The sequence below is a fragment of the Sorex araneus genome, chromosome 3, assembly GCF_027595985.1.
Source record: "Sorex araneus isolate mSorAra2 chromosome 3, mSorAra2.pri, whole genome shotgun sequence".
Lineage (NCBI taxonomy): Eukaryota > Metazoa > Chordata > Mammalia > Eulipotyphla > Soricidae > Sorex > Sorex araneus.
The window spans coordinates 5,498,992-5,516,492 of NC_073304.1; the positions used below are offsets into that span (position 1 = coordinate 5,498,992).

The 17,501-nt window shown below is 53.4% G+C and overlaps 1 protein-coding gene across 2 annotated transcripts in view; it reads right to left on the reverse strand.

Annotated features, from left to right (window-relative positions):
- Positions 1–3,569: 3,569 nt before the first annotated feature.
- Positions 3,570–17,501, reverse strand: part of VRK1 (VRK serine/threonine kinase 1) — a 72,281-nt gene continuing 58,349 nt past the window's right edge. Inside the window, exons 12-14 of one of the 2 annotated variants that reach the window (XM_055131693.1) lie at positions 17,169–17,213; positions 9,074–9,161; positions 3,570–3,978 (exon numbers count right to left, since the gene is read on the reverse strand). In XM_055131693.1, coding sequence (XP_054987668.1) covers positions 3,947–3,978; positions 9,074–9,161; positions 17,169–17,213 — 165 coding nt within the window. In that variant the 3' untranslated portion in view covers positions 3,570–3,946. Of the gene's footprint in view, positions 3,979–9,073; positions 9,165–17,168; positions 17,214–17,501 lie in introns of both variants that reach the window. The other variant, XM_055131692.1, reaches the window with a different exon arrangement.

Genomic DNA, 17,501 nt, shown 5'->3' on the forward strand with positions numbered 1-17,501 from the left:
CACACAAGTACTGAGTGCTGGCTTTGGAGGGCAGAAGATAGTTTTTGTTTTTGTTTTTGCTTTTTGGGTCACACCCGGTGATGCTCAGGGGTTATTCCTGGCTCTGCATTAGGAACCACTCCTGGCGGTGCTCAGGGGACCATATGGGATGCTGGGAGTCGAACTCGGGTTGGCCGAGTGCAAGGCAAACGCCCTCCCCGCTGTGCTATCGCTCCAGCTCCAGAAGATAAAGTTTTACATAAGCCCCAGTGACCATTTCGAGTCAAGTTTGCAGAGAGAGAGCAAGAGGGTGTGTTGAGGGGGGCACGGCCGTGAGGTGGTGGCCTCTGGCATTTTCCAGTGTCGGGACAGCCACCCGGCACTGCCAAACTCCTGATACTCCAACACAGAGCACCAAAGCACAGACTAAACCCAGGAGACTGTCTCGGGCAAGGGCGATCCTCTCACTTTCTCCTTCCGCCACTTATCGCTGTACAATTTAGCTCTTTCCCTTCCCCTCTGACTGAGTCATTCAAGGAAATCATCGGGGCTTCCCTGCTCTGGCCTCTCCTCTGATCTGCCCTCAAAGGTCATGACTGAGAAACTCCCAGAAGCTGTATTTACCTCAGGGTTGGATACGAAAGATCAATCGGCAGCTTTCTAGAAAATGGAGCGCACAGAGCACTGCTTCGCGGGAAGGACAAGAACCTGAGGCAGATCAGACCAGTTGCTCCCTCAGGAGACAGGAGCAGCTCAGCTCACCAAGGAAACCAGAGGATCTCTCAGACCAGAGCAGCTCTGCTCACTGAAGACTGAAGCATCTATGCTCGCTGAGGAGAACAGAGCGATTCTGCTCGCTGAGGAGACTTGAGTGTCTCTGCTCGCTGAGGAGACTGGAGCATCTGCTCACTGAGGAGAACAGAGCATCTTTGCTCACTAAAGAGACTGGAATGTCTCTGCTCACTGAGGAGACGGGAGCGTCTCTGCTCGCTGAGGAGACGGGAGCGTCTCTGCTCGCTGAGGAGACGGGAGCATCTCTGCTCACTGAGGAGACTGGAGTATCTCTGCTCACTGAGGAAAGTGGAGCGTCTCTGCTCGCTGAGGAGGCTGTACCATCTCTGCTCGCTGAGGAAAGTGGAGCGTCTCTGCTCACTGAGGAGACGAGCGTCTCTGCTCGCTGAGGAGACGAGCGTCTCTGCTCACTGAGGGGACAGAGCATCTCTGCTCCCTCAGGAGGCCCGAGCAACTCTGCTCTCAGGACTCGGCAGAGGGCAGGAGCAAGCAGCAGGGCTACAGCACTCTGGGGTGCCTGGAAACTGGGCTGTGAGGAGGGAACAAAAGGCCAAAACCCACAGAACGCAGTAAGAGGGGAGAAGATGAAAAGCATGTGAGAGAGAGGAAAAAAAAAAAAAGAAGAGAACATTACAAGTCAGGAAAATGCGCCCCTAAAAGCACAATCCCAAATGGCAAAGCGCTTATTTAGCGTCTCCGCCAACCACCCCCCCCCGCCCCACACACACATACACACCACCACCACCACCACCAAAATTAAGAGGGTAAGAAAAGCCAGTGGAGGAGAGAGGGAGGGAAAGAGGAGCGAACAGGAAGGCTGGAGCTGCAGGGTCCAACTGGCTACTCTGGCTACTTGCTTTGGATTCCTGCAGCCCTGCCAAGAGAGGAACATTCTAGAAAACGCCAGCACTTGTTCAAAACAATATGTGAGGAAATATTTGTTTTCTTAATATTTAACCAACAGGTTTTGCTATGTTTTTGTGTTTTGGTAAAAAAAAAAAAAAAGGCTAAGGCATATACACAAAACACACCCCACACATTTTATCCTATTTTAAGCACCAATGTGTCTGAAGCAGAATCTGAGACTTGATCTAGGTGTTACAAACAGACTTGGGCCACCGCGCAGCGGGGAAGCCAATCGCCACCCTCCAGGGAAACGAGTCTGGCCCGAGCCCCCGCGCTGCACTCCCTCAGACAGACACGCGCGGCGTTCGGAAGATTGACCTTCCAGAACGTCTGCGGCTCCGTTTTTGCATTTTCAGCATCTGACCGCTGTGAGGTAACCAAATACTCACACGAGAGAGCCAACCTTCCAGACGTCATGGGGCTCGGGGTTTCTGAAGCTTGGCACCACCCCGGTACCTCTGGATGCTCCAGAAAATGCAGCGCACAGAGCACTGCTTGATGGGAGTCCACCTGTGCTATTCACCTGTGCGTGACAGCCCACCTGTGCTACTGGTTTTCTTCAATTCCCTTTTTGAAGAACTGAAATACTTACGGGCAGACTTGTTCCGCTGCTTAAATATTTAAACAGAAGCATTTTGTCATGCAGCACCCAACCCGGGAGCACAGTGCCAGAGGCGCGCCACCCTCTGGAAAAGGCAGGTCACTCCCAGTTCCTTTCTAGCAAAGCGGTACCTAAAATCGTTCGTGAATGTTTAAAGGGCCATGAAATAGTACCACAGGCAGGGTGCGTGCCTTGCATGTGGCTGACCCGGTTTGACCCCTGGCACTCTCTATGGTCCCCCCAGTCGGCCAGGCGCGACCCCTGAGCACAGAGCCCTGAGTAAGCCCTGAGCACCACTGGCTGTGACCTCAAAGAAACAAAAATTTAAAAAAATTTTAAATACACGTCTTTCAGTTCAAAGCTTCTGTTCCCAAGGCAACTGGAAAAACTCACCTCTTCAGACTCACAAGCACTGCAACTCGGGAACACTTGGTTTGCCGTCCAAATACATGCTACAGAGAAGCGAAAGGGGTAAGAAAGACAATGCTACAACCGGGGAGAAGAAGCAGTTCCAGCCACACACTATTCAGGTTTCCTGCCTGGAGCCCGTCCTTAACCCGTCTTTGACCTGCCCCACCCGGTACCCCATCGCTATGTTCTCGCCGTCCGTCCTGCCCCGTACACAGAACGCGTCATCCGACTTTAGACAAGCGTGTTCGAGGCCAAGAGACGGGACAGTGGCAAGGGTGTTTGGCCTCACACACGGCCAACCTGGGTTTGATCCTGGCACCCCGCAGGGGGCCGAGTCCCACAAGGGACTCCCTGAGCACAGAGCCAACGTAAGCCCTGACTCCCACCGCAGTGCACCCCCCAAAAAAAAAAAAAACTAACACCAAGGAGACGAAGAGTAGAGGGAGTCTGCTGAGACCGCCCCCAAGGGCCCCCACCATCCTGCCCCTCCCCAAGCAAGCACCAATCCGGTGTCTCAGTCAAGAACTGCCTCCGGGGGCCTGAGTGATGGTACAGTGGGTAGGGCACCTGCCTTGCATGCAGCTGACCTGGGTTCGATCCCCAGCACCCCATACGATCCCAAGAGTCCCACCAGGGGAGAGCCCTGAACGCAGAGCCGGGGGTAAACCCTGAGCACAGTGCGGGGTGCCCTGCCCCCGGCCCCCCACCCCGGCCCAAAGCACATTTTTCTCTCTGCAGATACGCTCACCGCCACCTTCTCCCCTGCCCCTCCACACCTGGTCCCTGGGCTCCACACGGAAAGTGCTGGATAAACGCGCGTGGAACAAGAAAAAATACATACAAATGAAATCTGACAACCACAATGAACTGTGTGCTGAGATCAAGCAAAAAGACTTTTATTTTATATTCTAGATTTCCTCAGGACTATGACAAACATTCTATGAAACACACACAATTAGAAAAGTGCAAGCCACAGACAGTAGTTTTTCTCAGATACCTTCCAGAGCCACAGACGTAACACGTGGGTGGGATAACTTAAAGAGCAGAACCTCAAGATTTTGAAGTTTCATAAACTAGTCTTTAATAAATTGTACAAAGTATTTATTTCAATTAAAAAAATTTTTTTTCCAAAAACATAGGTACTTCATTGCTACCCCTACCCCACAAGACTCATATGAAAGTAAAACACTGAAAACAGAAAAATTCAGATGCAAAAACAAAAACAAAAACAAAAAAAACTGGTTCATGGCACTTGATTTATTTCCGGACTCTCTTTCTGGTTTTTGAACCTTGAAGAGAAAACAAAGAAACTTAAATCACCAATCATTAAATTATGAGCACAAAAGAAGAACAGAATATAAGAATTTTCAATAACAAATATTTAAAATTACAGAGTGAATAATTTGTGAGAATTAAATACATGCACCAAGTTTAATCTGTTAATTCCCCAGCAAGATTCCAATCTTGTGTCAATTTGCTAATATGTTAAAAGAAAAAAAACATGTTTATGTTTATAACATGTCGGCCTCAAGTTTTACCAGAACTCTTCCACTGATACAACATATACAACTAGAGAAATACCAAAATTTTTCTCCCAATTTGTACAATTTAAAATTCTAATGCCTAAATGTAAACAAAATAAGCCCTCTTTCCTCATTCCTGGAATGAGATCACAGACATCATGAAAAGCAAGGTCTTCTCTCCAGTCTGCTGCCGTTGGGACAGAGAAGGGGCCAGTCTGACAGTCAGGTAGCAATGGTCGCTCTGGACAAGAAGCGAGTGTTGAGAGCGGGCAAAGGGACAGACGTGATAACCTTTCCGTATACGCACCGCAAACCTTAATGCCCAAACTGCGGCGGGGCGAGGGGAGGGGGAAGGTGAGGGAGGGAGAGGAGAGACAGAGACAAACGGAGAGACAGAGAGAGACAGACAAAGAGAGAGGGAGACAGAGACAGAGACAGACAAACGGAGAGACAGAGAGAGACAGACAAAGAGAGAGGGAGAGAGACAGAGACAGAGACAGACAAACGGAGAGACAGAGAGAGACAGAGAGGGAGAGAGACAGAGACAGAGACAAACGGAGAGACAGAGACAAACGGAGAGACAGAGAGAGACAGACAAAGAGAGAGGGAGACAGAGACAGAGACAAACGGAGAGACAGAGAGAGACAAAGAGAGAGGGAGAGAGACAGAGACAGACAAACGGAGAGACAGAGAGAGACAGACAAAGAGAGAGGGAGAGAGACAGAGACAGAGAGAGAAAGTGCCTGCCACAGAGGCAGGGGGCGGGAGGGACACGGGGGACACGGGTGGTGGGACATGTCACTGGAGAAGGGGCGACACCCGACCATGAAGGACTCTGTAACTGTCTCACTGTGATTCAGTGAAAGAAAATGTCTAAGTGAAAAGCTGAAACTGCATTAAAGCTCCGCTGCCCCCCGGGCTCTGTCCCAGCGCCTCCCGTCCTCGCGGGCACGGCCAGAGAAGGGCGGCCCAGGCCGTGCACCTCAGGGCATTCCTCCCCCATACAGAAACCAGGGCCCTGCCTCCCGGGGCGCCCAGCGTGGCCGGGCCCAGGAGAGGGAGCGGGCAGGGCCGGAGCCCCACAGCACAGCTTCCCGCTGGGAACGTCCCGAGCACCCCACCCCCACCCCGCGTAATCGCAGCCGTCCCAAAGGCTTCCCCGTGACAGGGGGTTCGTGGCTGCCCTGAAATGAACTCTGAAACAGTGCTCTTTACTGTCCCCAGCTCTAGCTTCTGTCCAAGTGGCCGTCCATCGACCAGAGCAAACCTGAGACCTGTAGGAAATGTCCTTTCCCCGAAGTCTCCAGGTCTCGTCACCAGGGCGCCTCCTTTATCACTCACCTACGTTGGTCTGGTCTGGTCTGGGGGCCACACCGCAGAGTCAGGGCGGACTCCTAGCTCTGAGCTCAGGGAGCACTCCAGCCTTCTTTTTTAAATATTCCAGTAGTTTTGGAATTAGGGCCGGAGCGACAGTACAGCAGATGGGCACTTGCCTTGCAGGGGGCTGACCCAGGGCCCACCCCTGGTGACACACCTGGTCCCCGGGGCCCGCCGGGAGGGAGCCCTAAGGACAGAGCCGGGACTAGGCCCTGAGCACAGGCAGGTTGGCCCAGAAGCAAAACAAATGAAAAGTTTTGAAATTAATTTTTTCATGGAAAATTGACAATGTGACTGTTACCAGCACAACAAGGTATTCTAAAATCCAGGCCAATAGTAATTACAAGAAATCTCAATTAATTTGTATTCTATCATGACATTACAAAACACCCTTAAAAAATAATGATAGTTATACTCAAGTACAGTAGTGTATCTCTCATTAAGATCCTAATTTCGTATTTCATTCTTAAGTACAACTGTTCTTCATCCCTTTCAAACTAGATTTAGTTTTTCACTGGAAGGAAAATGGTATCAGCACCTGGAATTTATTATATAATCGGGATTATGTAACTCAGAGACACTCTGCCTGCTATGAATTCAAGCTTCACCCTAAAAATCAAGCATGATTATTGGAGGAAAAAAAAAATCCCATTTCTCTTCACATCTCTTTAAAAAAATACATATTTCCATAAGGCATTACCACTGGTAAAAGGTCCAATCATAAGACGAATGTGCAAAATTGATATTTGGACAATAAGACATACACATTTGGGATATTCTTGTATGGCTCCTTTTTCCTCCTTTGGCTGTATCATTCAGAAGGAAAAAAAAAAAAAAAGCAGAAAATTTCTGTGCAGGGTGCCCTAACAAAGCAGCTCCTTCCAGATCCCAGCTACTCAGAGGTAAACGAACTGGCTTTCCTCACAGAATCGCCAAGAACGGACCCAAATTCCTACAACTGCCCCAGGAGAAGGCCCTGCCGACTGTCCACTTCAGAAACAGCGGGACGAAGTATCATGACAGCTTTAGCTAATTTTAAGTAGAATTCTGAAGTCTTGGCATGGCTTTGAAATGCCAGAATACACATGGTTTTTTAAGACTTATCATTTTGTGGGGGAAAAATTACTTGCAGCAAATAACCAAATTTTCTCAATTGGTAAAAATTATGCCTTGCATAAAAATAAAAGGATTAGAGGCCTCTGTTCTTCTTGAAAACCACCCGTCACCCCCTCTCTTTCTCTGAGCAAACCTACACAATACACATTTTGAAAGCTTTCAGAATGTGTTCTTACACAATAGACCCCCAACTAGTCAAAATGAGTTTAGGTGTATCAAGAAAATTATACACGTTTTTAAAATGGTCTAAATAGATATTAACGGAAAGCTGCTCCCATTTTGCTAGGCACAGCGTTCCGAAAGATCACACAGTGAGAAAAATCTCTTACCATATTGTAAACCATAAATTGTGTTTGAAAATAAAATTGTTAATGAAGAAACTGACATTTCTAAAGCTGCTGTTAAAGGTAACCGCTCTTGAAATGCGTTTATGACACGGTCTCAAGGCACCCGCACGCGGAACTCACGACTGTATTACAGATTTCTCTTGAAAAACCTCAAATGTAATAATGAGCCTTCTTCAAGATCCTTTAAACTAATGAATACAAATATATATATTTTCGTGACCCCGTGGCCTTTTCCTTTCCCTTTCTGTTTGGCTAGAAGCAGCAGTATTCTACCAGCCTGGGTAATATTTCCCTCAATTTTTCACTATTTAGAAAGAGGGAAAAATACACCTCAACTAGATTTATACTTTGGGGGCAGAAAATAAACCCTAGTGGGGCTGGAGCGATAGCACAGCGGGTAGGGCGTTTGCCTTGCACGCGGCCGACCTGGGTTCGATCCCCGGCATCCCATATGGTCCCCCAAGCACTGCCAGGAGTAATTCCTGAGTGCAGAGCCAGGAGTAACCCCTGAGCATCGCTGGGTGTGACCCAAAAAGGAAAAAAAAAAAAAAAAGAAAAGAAAAGAAACCCTAGTGGGAAAGTAATCGTTTCTGAAGTACAGCGACTCCAGGCTGGTTTGCCGGGGAATTTGGTCCTTCTTTCTCTTTCCTTGCATCAGGACCACGGGCTACTCCAGAACTGGCCAGGGGCCGACTCTCCTCTCCCGTGAGCATGAACAGAGATGCCAGTACAGCGTCTCTCCAAGGCCCTTACCTCAGCGCACACCTGAGATGTGGGAAAACATCAGCACGGCAGCCCGGCCGGCAGGGCCCACAGGCACACGGGGACACAAGCTTTCCCCGGCACGTCCCTTCCCTAAGCCCCAGGTGGTGTTCGTCGGCGGGAGGCCGTCCCCGATCTCCCCGGCAGGTGCCGTCTCCCAAAGACGAGCTCTCAAGTGCTCCCCACTTCCTCCCTCCCTTCCGGGGATGGCGGCTTTGACAGGGTCTGCGCCCACTCTCGGCCACTCGCTCCCTCCCGCCTCCCGACCAAGGTGGGGGAGGCCGGAGACCCACGCCGGGCCAGTGCCCACGCCCGCCCCAGTGTCCGGATCAAGACGACTCTCACATAAAACAATTCCCACAAACCAGCCTTTTCCACCAGACACCAAGAGATGCTGCAGAACCAACAAGAAAATAAACAAATGAGGGTTGTTGGAGCGATAGCACAGCGGGGAGGGCGTATGCCTTGCATATGGTTTACCTGGGTTCGACCCCCGACATCCGATATGGTCCCCCGAACACCGCCAGGAGTAATTCCTGAGTGCAGAGCCAGGAGTAACCCCTGAGCACTGCTAGGTGTGACCAGAAAAGCAAGCAAGCAAGCAAACAAACAAACAAACAAAAACCCCCTTCACATCCTGGGGCTGGAGTGATAGCCCAGCGGGGAGGGCATTTGCCTTGCATGTGGCCAACCGGGTTCGATTCCCAGCATCCCATATGGTCCCCTGAGCACCGCCAGGAGTAATTCCTGAGTGCAGAGCCAGGAGTAACCCCTGTGCATCGCCGGGTGTGGGAAAGAAAAGAAAGAAAGAAAGAAAGAAAGAAAGAAAGAAAGAAAGAAAGAAAGAAAGAAAGAAAGAAAGAAAGAAAGAAAGAAAGAAAGAAAGAAAGAAAGAAAGAAAGAAAGAAAGAAAGAAAGCGAACAGAAGGCAGAGAAATGGGGGCGGGGGGGGGAGCGGGAAGACAGAGAAGCCTGCACGCCGGCAGGAAGCTCCGTACAGTACAGACTCAGGGAGCCGGAGACACTCGGGGACACTCGCCGGCCAGCCTGGCTCTGCCTGTGACGAGGTGCCCTTGACCGCAGGCCGGCCCCGCGCTCCGCAGCTCCGCTCTGAGAGAGAAGGGCCGCGGGCTGCGTGGGGCCAGTAGCGGGCAGCTGCAGGCAGCTGCGTGCCGAGTGACGGACCCCGGGCAGTGCCGTCGGGAGCACGGTGAGGGAGAGAGCGCCCGGGCAGGCACTGGGCAGGCGGCGGGACTCACGCGTCTGCACGGCGTCCTCCGTCTGCGCGCTGCAGCAGCTCATCTCCTCCGCGTCAGACTCCGCGTCCTCCGCCTGCTCCTTCTTCCTCTTCTTGGGGGCATGTGGAGAGAGGGGGGCGGCAGTTAGAGGCGCGAGAGCACCCTGTCAGCGCCAGACACCTGTGGGGAGGGGCCCGGCCCGTGGGCACCCGGAAGATCCCCCTGGGATTCTCTGCGCCTCACCCGGGCCAGCACCGAAAGCCAGGCCAGACCCTGCGGCCGTGACCCAGAGACTCTCCTTTGGTTTGGCCGCTGCACCTGCCCATGGCCACAGCTCGCTCCTGGCAGTGCTCGGGGGGCTGGTGGGGTGTCAGGACTGACCCCGGGGCTGCCCCGAAACCCTCACAGCACGGGCTCCACAGAGCGGGTGTCGGCGCCGGGCAGACGGATGGGACAGAGACGGCCCCACGCCACGGCGTGTCCCGCAGTCGCGGGCAGGACCCTGCTCCCGAGCCCGGCTGAGCTGCAGTGAGATGGCAGAGGCTGGATTCCACGAGGGGGAAGAAGGCGGGTCGGGAGGGCGCCCGCGGGGAGCCTGGGCACGGCTACGGAAACGCCTGCCTGCAGGTCAGGAGGGAGCCCTGAGCACGGGCACGAGCCCCCAAAAGGAGACACACACAAGAATCCCCGGGACTCTTACCCCTAGCTGTGAGCTCAGTGCCTAAGCACTTAAATGGCCTGTACAGTACAGAAACTCTCTGCCAGCCGGGGCAGCCAGTGCTCTCGGCGGCTTCTGCAGTGCCCAGCTCTTCTGCCAGTTGCGCAAACTCAGGGGTCACGTGTCACCAGCTGGCCCTTCCCTCTTCCCACGCCTACCCCTGCAGTCTTCCCAACTAGTCCCCGTACAGTTCTAGCTACTTCACCTCTTTTTCCGCATGTAACACGAGAGGGATTATTTCCAACGGATTTCGACTCTGTCTTTCTCATTTAGCTTCATCCCAATACTGACTCGAGGTTTCTCTGAACTACGGTCAAGCCCTCTAGGGACTCATCACGGGTTCCCGGTCTCAGCCACAGAGTCGCTGCTAGCCGTCCTGACACCTGTGGGGGTAAGCGTCCCGGAGAATCCCCTTGCTCCGGGCCGCCCTGTGTCGCCCTGTCCTGATTCTCAGGGGCGACAGGGGTTTGGTTCCAAGAAAGAACGAACCGGGAAAGCTCAGCTCGGGTCAAACCACGCGACCTTCAAACCTCCCCTGGTCAAAAGGGTCATTATCAGCTCCAAGTGTCCATCACCCCGACTCTCGCCAAGTGCCAGGTGGCTCCGTGGGGAGGACAGAGGCAGGCACCAAGCCCAGAGGAAGTGTTCCCCTGCACAGAAACAACAGCCTGCTGAGACCTGGAGGCACCTGAAAAGGTTCCGTTAGGCAGACCTGCAGAGGGAGGTGTTACTTCTCAAAACGCACTCCAAGAGCGGCCGTAACTTCACAGGACTGAGGAGGGAAGGGGGAGAGAGTCTTACATCTCTCTTTCCAAAGTGTTGCTCCGTGATTACCATCTAAGTCCTGCTGGGCTGAACAGATTGGTTCGATAATTACATACAATAACTGCAGTGGGCAGGTAACCCTCAGCTGGCACGGGGCAGCTCCCCCGTGAGAGCCTCCATATGCAAACGGCACTGACGGAGTGCGTTAGGTACCGCTCTCCTGCCGCTGCTCGGGCCTGATTAACGCCAGCCGAGACTCCAAGGTTAGCGTGTCAGCAGATCCGTGATGCATTAGGCAGGAATAAACACAGACACTGGGGTCCGTCCGGACCGGAATGGAGGAGGCGTACGTGGGGACGCCAGAGCCTTCCGCGCGGGAGAGAAGGCCTCTCCCACTTCAGGAAGGCGCGTTTTCACCGGCTCGTGATACAGGGGGCTCTCCGTGGCTCCCCACCTCCCGGCCTCGAGCATTCAGCGGGTTTCCAGGCTTATTTAATAAAAAGGAGCTTTCTTCATCTCCAGGCAGGTAAATTGCGTAGGAATGAAAATCAGACCGTATTCAGTCAACAAAGGAGACACCTGCGCTTCACGCAGCCCTGCCTCTCGCAGAGCGGGGAAAGCGCCTCCCGCGACGCCGAGTGTGCGGGGCCTGGAGAAACCGGGCGGGCGGGGGGGGGGGGGGGCTGGCCCGCCTGCAGCGCATGCGCCCAGGTACGTGATCTGCTTTGTCAGAGCGCGGTTCCTAACAACGGGCTGCCACCTTCCCCCTCCCGGCCACCTTCCCGCTGTCACCTGTCAGTCTCTGGGCAGCGGGCAGCGCCGCCTCTGGCTCCCCTGGGACAAAGCGCCTTCCCCAAGTGCCTGCTCAGCCCTGGCTCTCGTCATGCTCACGCCCAGGCTCCCGGGAGCCTTGTGTGCTCGGTAAGTGACATCAAGACACTGCACAGGGCAGCAGACTGACCTCTGAGATAAACTCAGGGCTGCGCTTTCTTGTAGCTCTAGCCTGAAAACTACAGGTTTACGTCAGAGGGCACTGACACGCATGTACTACAAGCTCGCTTCAGCCACACGTACATGTGGCTGGAAGGAAGAGAGCTCAAGAGCAGCCGCGCCCTTCTGACTCGGAGACAGAAGAGCCAGATGCACCTGCTGATAGTCCGGCTGCAGACCAGTCGCACGCCGAAGCTCTGCTCACGAAAGCAAGAATCTCCAGGCGCAAAAGCAGAAGACGAAGCCTTTGCTCCCAAGAACTTCCACAGCCCCTCTGGGGACGGCCTCAGCACGCCCAGAGAAAAGCCAGGCGTAGGCTGGATGAAAAGAGGTCACAGGCATGGGACTGTCCTGCCGCCTCCCGGGTCCCACGGAGCCACACGTGTTTGCTGCAGAAACTTGGTGAGTACAACAGCATCTGAACGCTTGACACTATGGATGCAAAGGACAGCGGGTCTCCACAAACACACTAAGGACACACACTCCAGCTTGTCCCACTGACCCAGGCCCTCCGTCACTGCTCAAATGCGGGTTACAGTTACCGTCAGATTAATTTCCAGTTAGAGACATTAAGAGGACAGAGCAATAGCACAGCGGGCCGAGGTCCTGCCTTGCACACGGCCAACCTGGGTTCGATCCCCAGCATCCCATATTGTCCCTGAGCACTGGCACGGGGGATTCCTGAGTGCAGAGCCAGGAGCCAGCCCTGAGCCCCCAGTCTCCCCCAAAGGAGAGGACACTCCTATCTGTGCTACGTGCTCACAGAGCCAGCGGGTTCAGGCACGCCTGCCGCATGGGCGGGACACTCAGTGCTGGGGAGAATCTGCTCGAGATTCTCTGATGCTGGCCCGGTCGCCAGGCCGGCCTAGCGCCCCCGCTGGCCCCAGGAGCAGCGACTTTCCCAGCAGCCGACTCCAGGAGGGCGGAGTGGGCATGCCAGCCACGCCCCCTGTCTCTCCTTCCCTCTGTGCGTGCTCCCAAGGGCGAGAGGGAAGACCTTCTTTGTCTGACCGAGGGGGCTACCAACCTTACACGTCTACCAGCCCGTTTCGGGGGGAAGGAAAACCCAGTGTCCCCCGCCCCCAAATCCACCTTCTGTAAGCCAACAGAAAGAGCCCCCCGTGCGCCTGAGGCTACTACCCCCCACCCTGGGCAGTTCCAGCGACCCCCACCCCCAGGCTGGAACCCACTCGGGACACACCGGGCCAGCCCATGGGACGTGGGCTTGGGCATTTGACGCACAAACACCTCTGGGCCCGCACGACCGAGAACCGTCCACACACGGCTGTGTCGGGGGCGGCAGCAGACTTCCAGGAGACCCAACCCCGCGAGGCCCGGGACACTGACGTGAGCACTAAGAAGCACGGGGGAGGGAGTCCTGGGGAGGCGTCTCGGGTGCTGGACACGTGAAGCCCACCACTGGCACGGTGGCGAAACTGTGAATCACGGCCACTGAAGGGAAGCAGGAGAAGTCACACGTGCTTAACACAAAACAGAAAGACGGGACCTGGGCCGGGAAACGCAGAGGGACAGAGGAGTCCAAAGCGCAATCGCCAGCCAAGACTGCCCACTGCTGGAGACCCGAGAGCCGCGGCACGAGAAGCAGAGCCTCCCGCCTACTGACTGTGATCCTGAGGTCTCCTAACCCATTTGGCACCAGAGCGGATGCTTGAGCCATGCATTTTGACTGTGAACTGAGCTACAACCTCGTGCAGCCCGGGGAGGGATTTTTCTCCCTCTCCACCCCATTTTTCTGAGCGAAAATGGCGGCAGCGGCAGCAGCCACGCGGTGAGAGCCACCCTCTAAGACCCCTCCACCAGGAGGTAGGACTTTCTTTAGTGACGTAGCCTGTAGGTGGTCCTGGGAGGGGGGTCGTTCCCGGCGCGCCTTCCGCCCAGAGATGAACCGAGAGCCGCGGCACGAGAAGCAGAGCCTCCCGCCTACTGACTGTGATCCTGAGGTCTCCTAACCCATTTTGGCACCAGAGCGGATTCTTGCAGCCATCCATTTTGACTGTGAACTGAGCTAAAATATTAGAAACCCAAAACCGCGCGGCCGCTATTGCGGCCGCGCGGAGTCAAAGTCTTCACTCTTACCAATGAAGAGAAATTATTAGATGATGCCTATTCAGCAGGCCTGATTGTTGGGGAAAATTTCCAATCAACAATAGTGAGTTCTGTATGGAAATATGAAATGTACTCAATATATATAGAGAATAATGGGAATATCATTAGCTACTTAGATGGGGGGTGGGGTGGGAGGGGGGTGTATTGGGGTTCTTGGTGGTGGAACGGGTGCACTGGTGAAGGGATGGTGGTTTAATCAGTATTTGACTGTGACTTAAACCTGAAAGCTTTGTATTTTTTTTCTTGTTTTCACGGTGGTTCAATAAAATATTTCTTAAAAAAAAAAAAAAAAGACTGCCCACTGCTGGAGACCCGGCTCGGTCCCGAGTCCGCGGGCCACTGCAGAAGGCCACTGAGCATGCACCACGCAACGTGTGCTGGGCACGCCCACCAGCTCCCACCCCCAGCTGAGAAGCAACGCCAAGAACCAGATTCAAACAAATAGTAAAATGAAATTTTTAAAAAGACGCAAGAAAAAGAACGACTTATTGCTTTTATCAAAACATCCAACAAATACATATCCAAAGTTCCTAAAAGCCCTGCTGAAAAAAAAAAAAAAGTCCCTCAAGAGTTCCATAATCGAGTCTTCTTCAAATCAGCCCAATTCAATCCTCCGCGGATGGGCTTTCATTCCAAAGGCAAATGCAATGTGGGTGATTTTACAGTAAACAATTTCATAATTTGTTGTGATCTATTCTGAAAGTGATAGCACAGCAGGTAGGGTGTTTGCCTTGCACACGACTGACCCAGGTTTGATTCCTCCGTCCCTCTCGGAGAGCCCGGCAAGCTACCAGGAGTATCCCGCCCGCATGGCAGAGCCTGGCAAGCTCCCCGTGCAATATTTGATATGCCAAAAACAGTGACAACAAGTCTCACAATGGTGACACTACTGGTGCCCGCTCGGGCAAATTGCTGAACAACGGGACGACAGTGCCCCAGTGCTATTCTGCAAGCAGGAAGGCGTGCAAGTCAAGAAGCATGCACTTCCTATCAGCGGACAGAAAGGGTCCCGGGAACACTGAAATAACGAGTACACAGTCTGGGCACGTGTGTTCTTACCTAGTTCTTTTACGACACATGCCACAAAGATACTGTGATGAATTCGGGAGTCGGCGCAAAGCTCAGGGCGTCCGTGGACAGTCAGAGCGGGTGACACAGCCGCGTGCCCGCCTGCTGCCCGAGCAGCTTTTGTTCTGGAAGAGACGCCCTGCGTTCTCCAGCAGGCACGGCGGGTCTGTGGCTTACGGGCCCCCCTGAAGCCTGGGCAGGTGGGGAGGCAGCGGGCCCTCATCCGGGAAACAGCGCTCCGGAAGGGAGCAGGTGACCACGCCGAGCCTGCCAGGATGACCTGCACGATCAGGTGACACTACATGCAACACTGGCCCCCGATTCCAGAAGCTTCCAAAGGCCCCTCTGCGAACAGTGTATCTAACTCCCACCTTGTCCGGAACAGTGGCCGCTCACGACTCTGCTGTCCTTTACAGCCTGAGGACCACGGAACTACAGCGCGAGCCAACCTGTGGTCACTGGGCAAACAACGGACTGTTCCGGGAGTCACTGTACTAAGGCCCGGAAAACCAGTGTCGCTGGGGTCTCGGCTATGCTGGATCAGCCTAACCCCTTTATTCATGAGCCTTCCTGGGAGGGGCTAAGGCCCGCACCATTAGCGCAAAAGGAAATGTTTGGCGAAGTTGTCTCGAGGATAAATGATGGGGAGACACAAACAGCTGTTTCGGGAGTCTGATCTATTTTATGCCTCAAGTCGGGCCGATGCCTTCTGGACATCAGCGCTGAAACTCCCCGTGGCAGCGAAGTCAGCTGTCCCTTCTAGGGGGACGGAAGAAGTAAAGAGGGAGGAAGTCCTAACTCCCCAAAAACAAACTCGCTGGTCCAAGGGCTCACTTAGCCTCTGAACTCATAGGAAGAAGGTATCTGTAATGAAAACTTTCAACAATTTCAAACTAGTAGGTAGGGAGCCTTTCCAATTCCAGCTGAGGAAACAGACCATTAAAATGAGCCAGTCCACAAAAAAAAAAAAACCAGAAACAGACCATGAAGATCACCCATGCTTAGCACTGTCACACTGTTGTCCCGTTGTTCCTCAATTTGCTCGAGTGGGAACCAGTAATGTCTCATTGTGAGACTTATTGTTATTGTTTTTGGCATATCAAATATGGCACGGGGAGCTTGCCAGGCTCTGCTGTGCGGGCAAGATACTCTCGGTAAGTTGCCGGGCTCTCAACAGAGGAATCGAACCTGGGTCGGCCTCGTGCAAGGCAAACACCCTAACAGCACTGTTCTATCGCTCCAGTCCCATCCGAAGGAAAATCAGAGAACCAAAAAAGAAAGACACCAAACAGAAAACTAACCTCTCTGCCAGAGTTAGTAAGAGAAAAAAATCGTAATTACTGTTCTCAAACTTAATTAGGTCTTTCATATCAATAAGTCAAAATACAAAGAAAATAACCAGATTCCCTTAAAATCCAACTGAAAACCAGAGGAAACTAGTGAGCTAGTCAGCCCACGGTTCACGAGGAGACGCCCGCAGACCCACGGGAGACGCCGTGTCTGGAAAATCCAGAGGAGGACAGTGGCAGGAAAGGAAACGGAACGAGAAGGCAAACTCTTCCAGAGCTAAAGATGGGCTTCAAGTCCTTAGGGCCCCCCCTGTGCCGAGAAAGATGCTGAGGTTGAGAAATAAAATCAAGCGCATGCATCGCCACCGATTCTAGGGACCCCCAAAGGCCAGAGCGGAGGAGAGACGCACACAGCTCTGGCAAACCTGAAATCTAACAGAACCAACCTCCCAGAGCAGGGTGCCAGAGGACAAAAGAGCCCCGTCTTCAACTCTGCACACGCCAAACGCTCTTCAACTAGAGAACAGGGACCTTTTCATTTCCCAGGGTTCGCGGTCTTTGAAAAACTGAGTCCAAGACAAAGAATGTGAAGAGTAGAAGAAAGACTAAGCCCCAAAAGCAGTTAGGCCAGGAGCGACTCCCAAGAACTAACACCAGGCAACCACAGCCCCTGGGCGACGAGCCCAGCGGCCGTGCCGGGGGAGGGCGCTGCATGAGAAGGTGTGCCCACCTCCGGGGCAGACTCTGGCCAGATGCTCACACACACAGGTCCCAGGGAGCAGACCGGGCCCAGCCACAGGACAGTGAGCCCAGAGCCCCGTCGGGGAGCATTCCAGAAGCCCAGAGCTCACACAGGGCATGGCAGCAGGCAGGCCACATATGGCTCCTCCACGTCATGAGCCACGTGGGGAAAATAACACGGGTGCACTGAATTCCACTGTGCAACCCTGCACCACAGCCGATCACGCGTCAGAAGTACTGACAAGCTCAGGGGAAACACACACACACACACACACACAAAACACTTGAGTGTCTATTCACACAGTTACTCACCAAAGCAGCATCAACAATTCGGTTTCTTCCCGGGGAAATACACACACACACACACACACACACACACACACAAAACACTTGAACGTCTATTCACACAGTTACTCACCAAAGCAGCATCAACAATTCGGTTTCTTCCTGGGCTGGGAAGAGCCTAAAAAAAAGGGAGAACAACAAAGATCACTGAGGACTGCCTACCTGAACAGTGGCGAGCCATTACCCAAAACAACAACGCAGGGAAATCAGTGAGAAGGAGGAGTGCACCGGGAGCTAAAGGCAGGCCTGAGTGGGCAGACTGTGCAGGAAGTAGCCCAAGCAGTATGGGGTGTGCACCCCCTTGCCCCTGCACAGACAGGCACATGCGCGTGCGCGCACACGCACACACACACACACACACACACACACGCCAAAAGCTATGGAGAAGAGAACCCCAAAGTACATC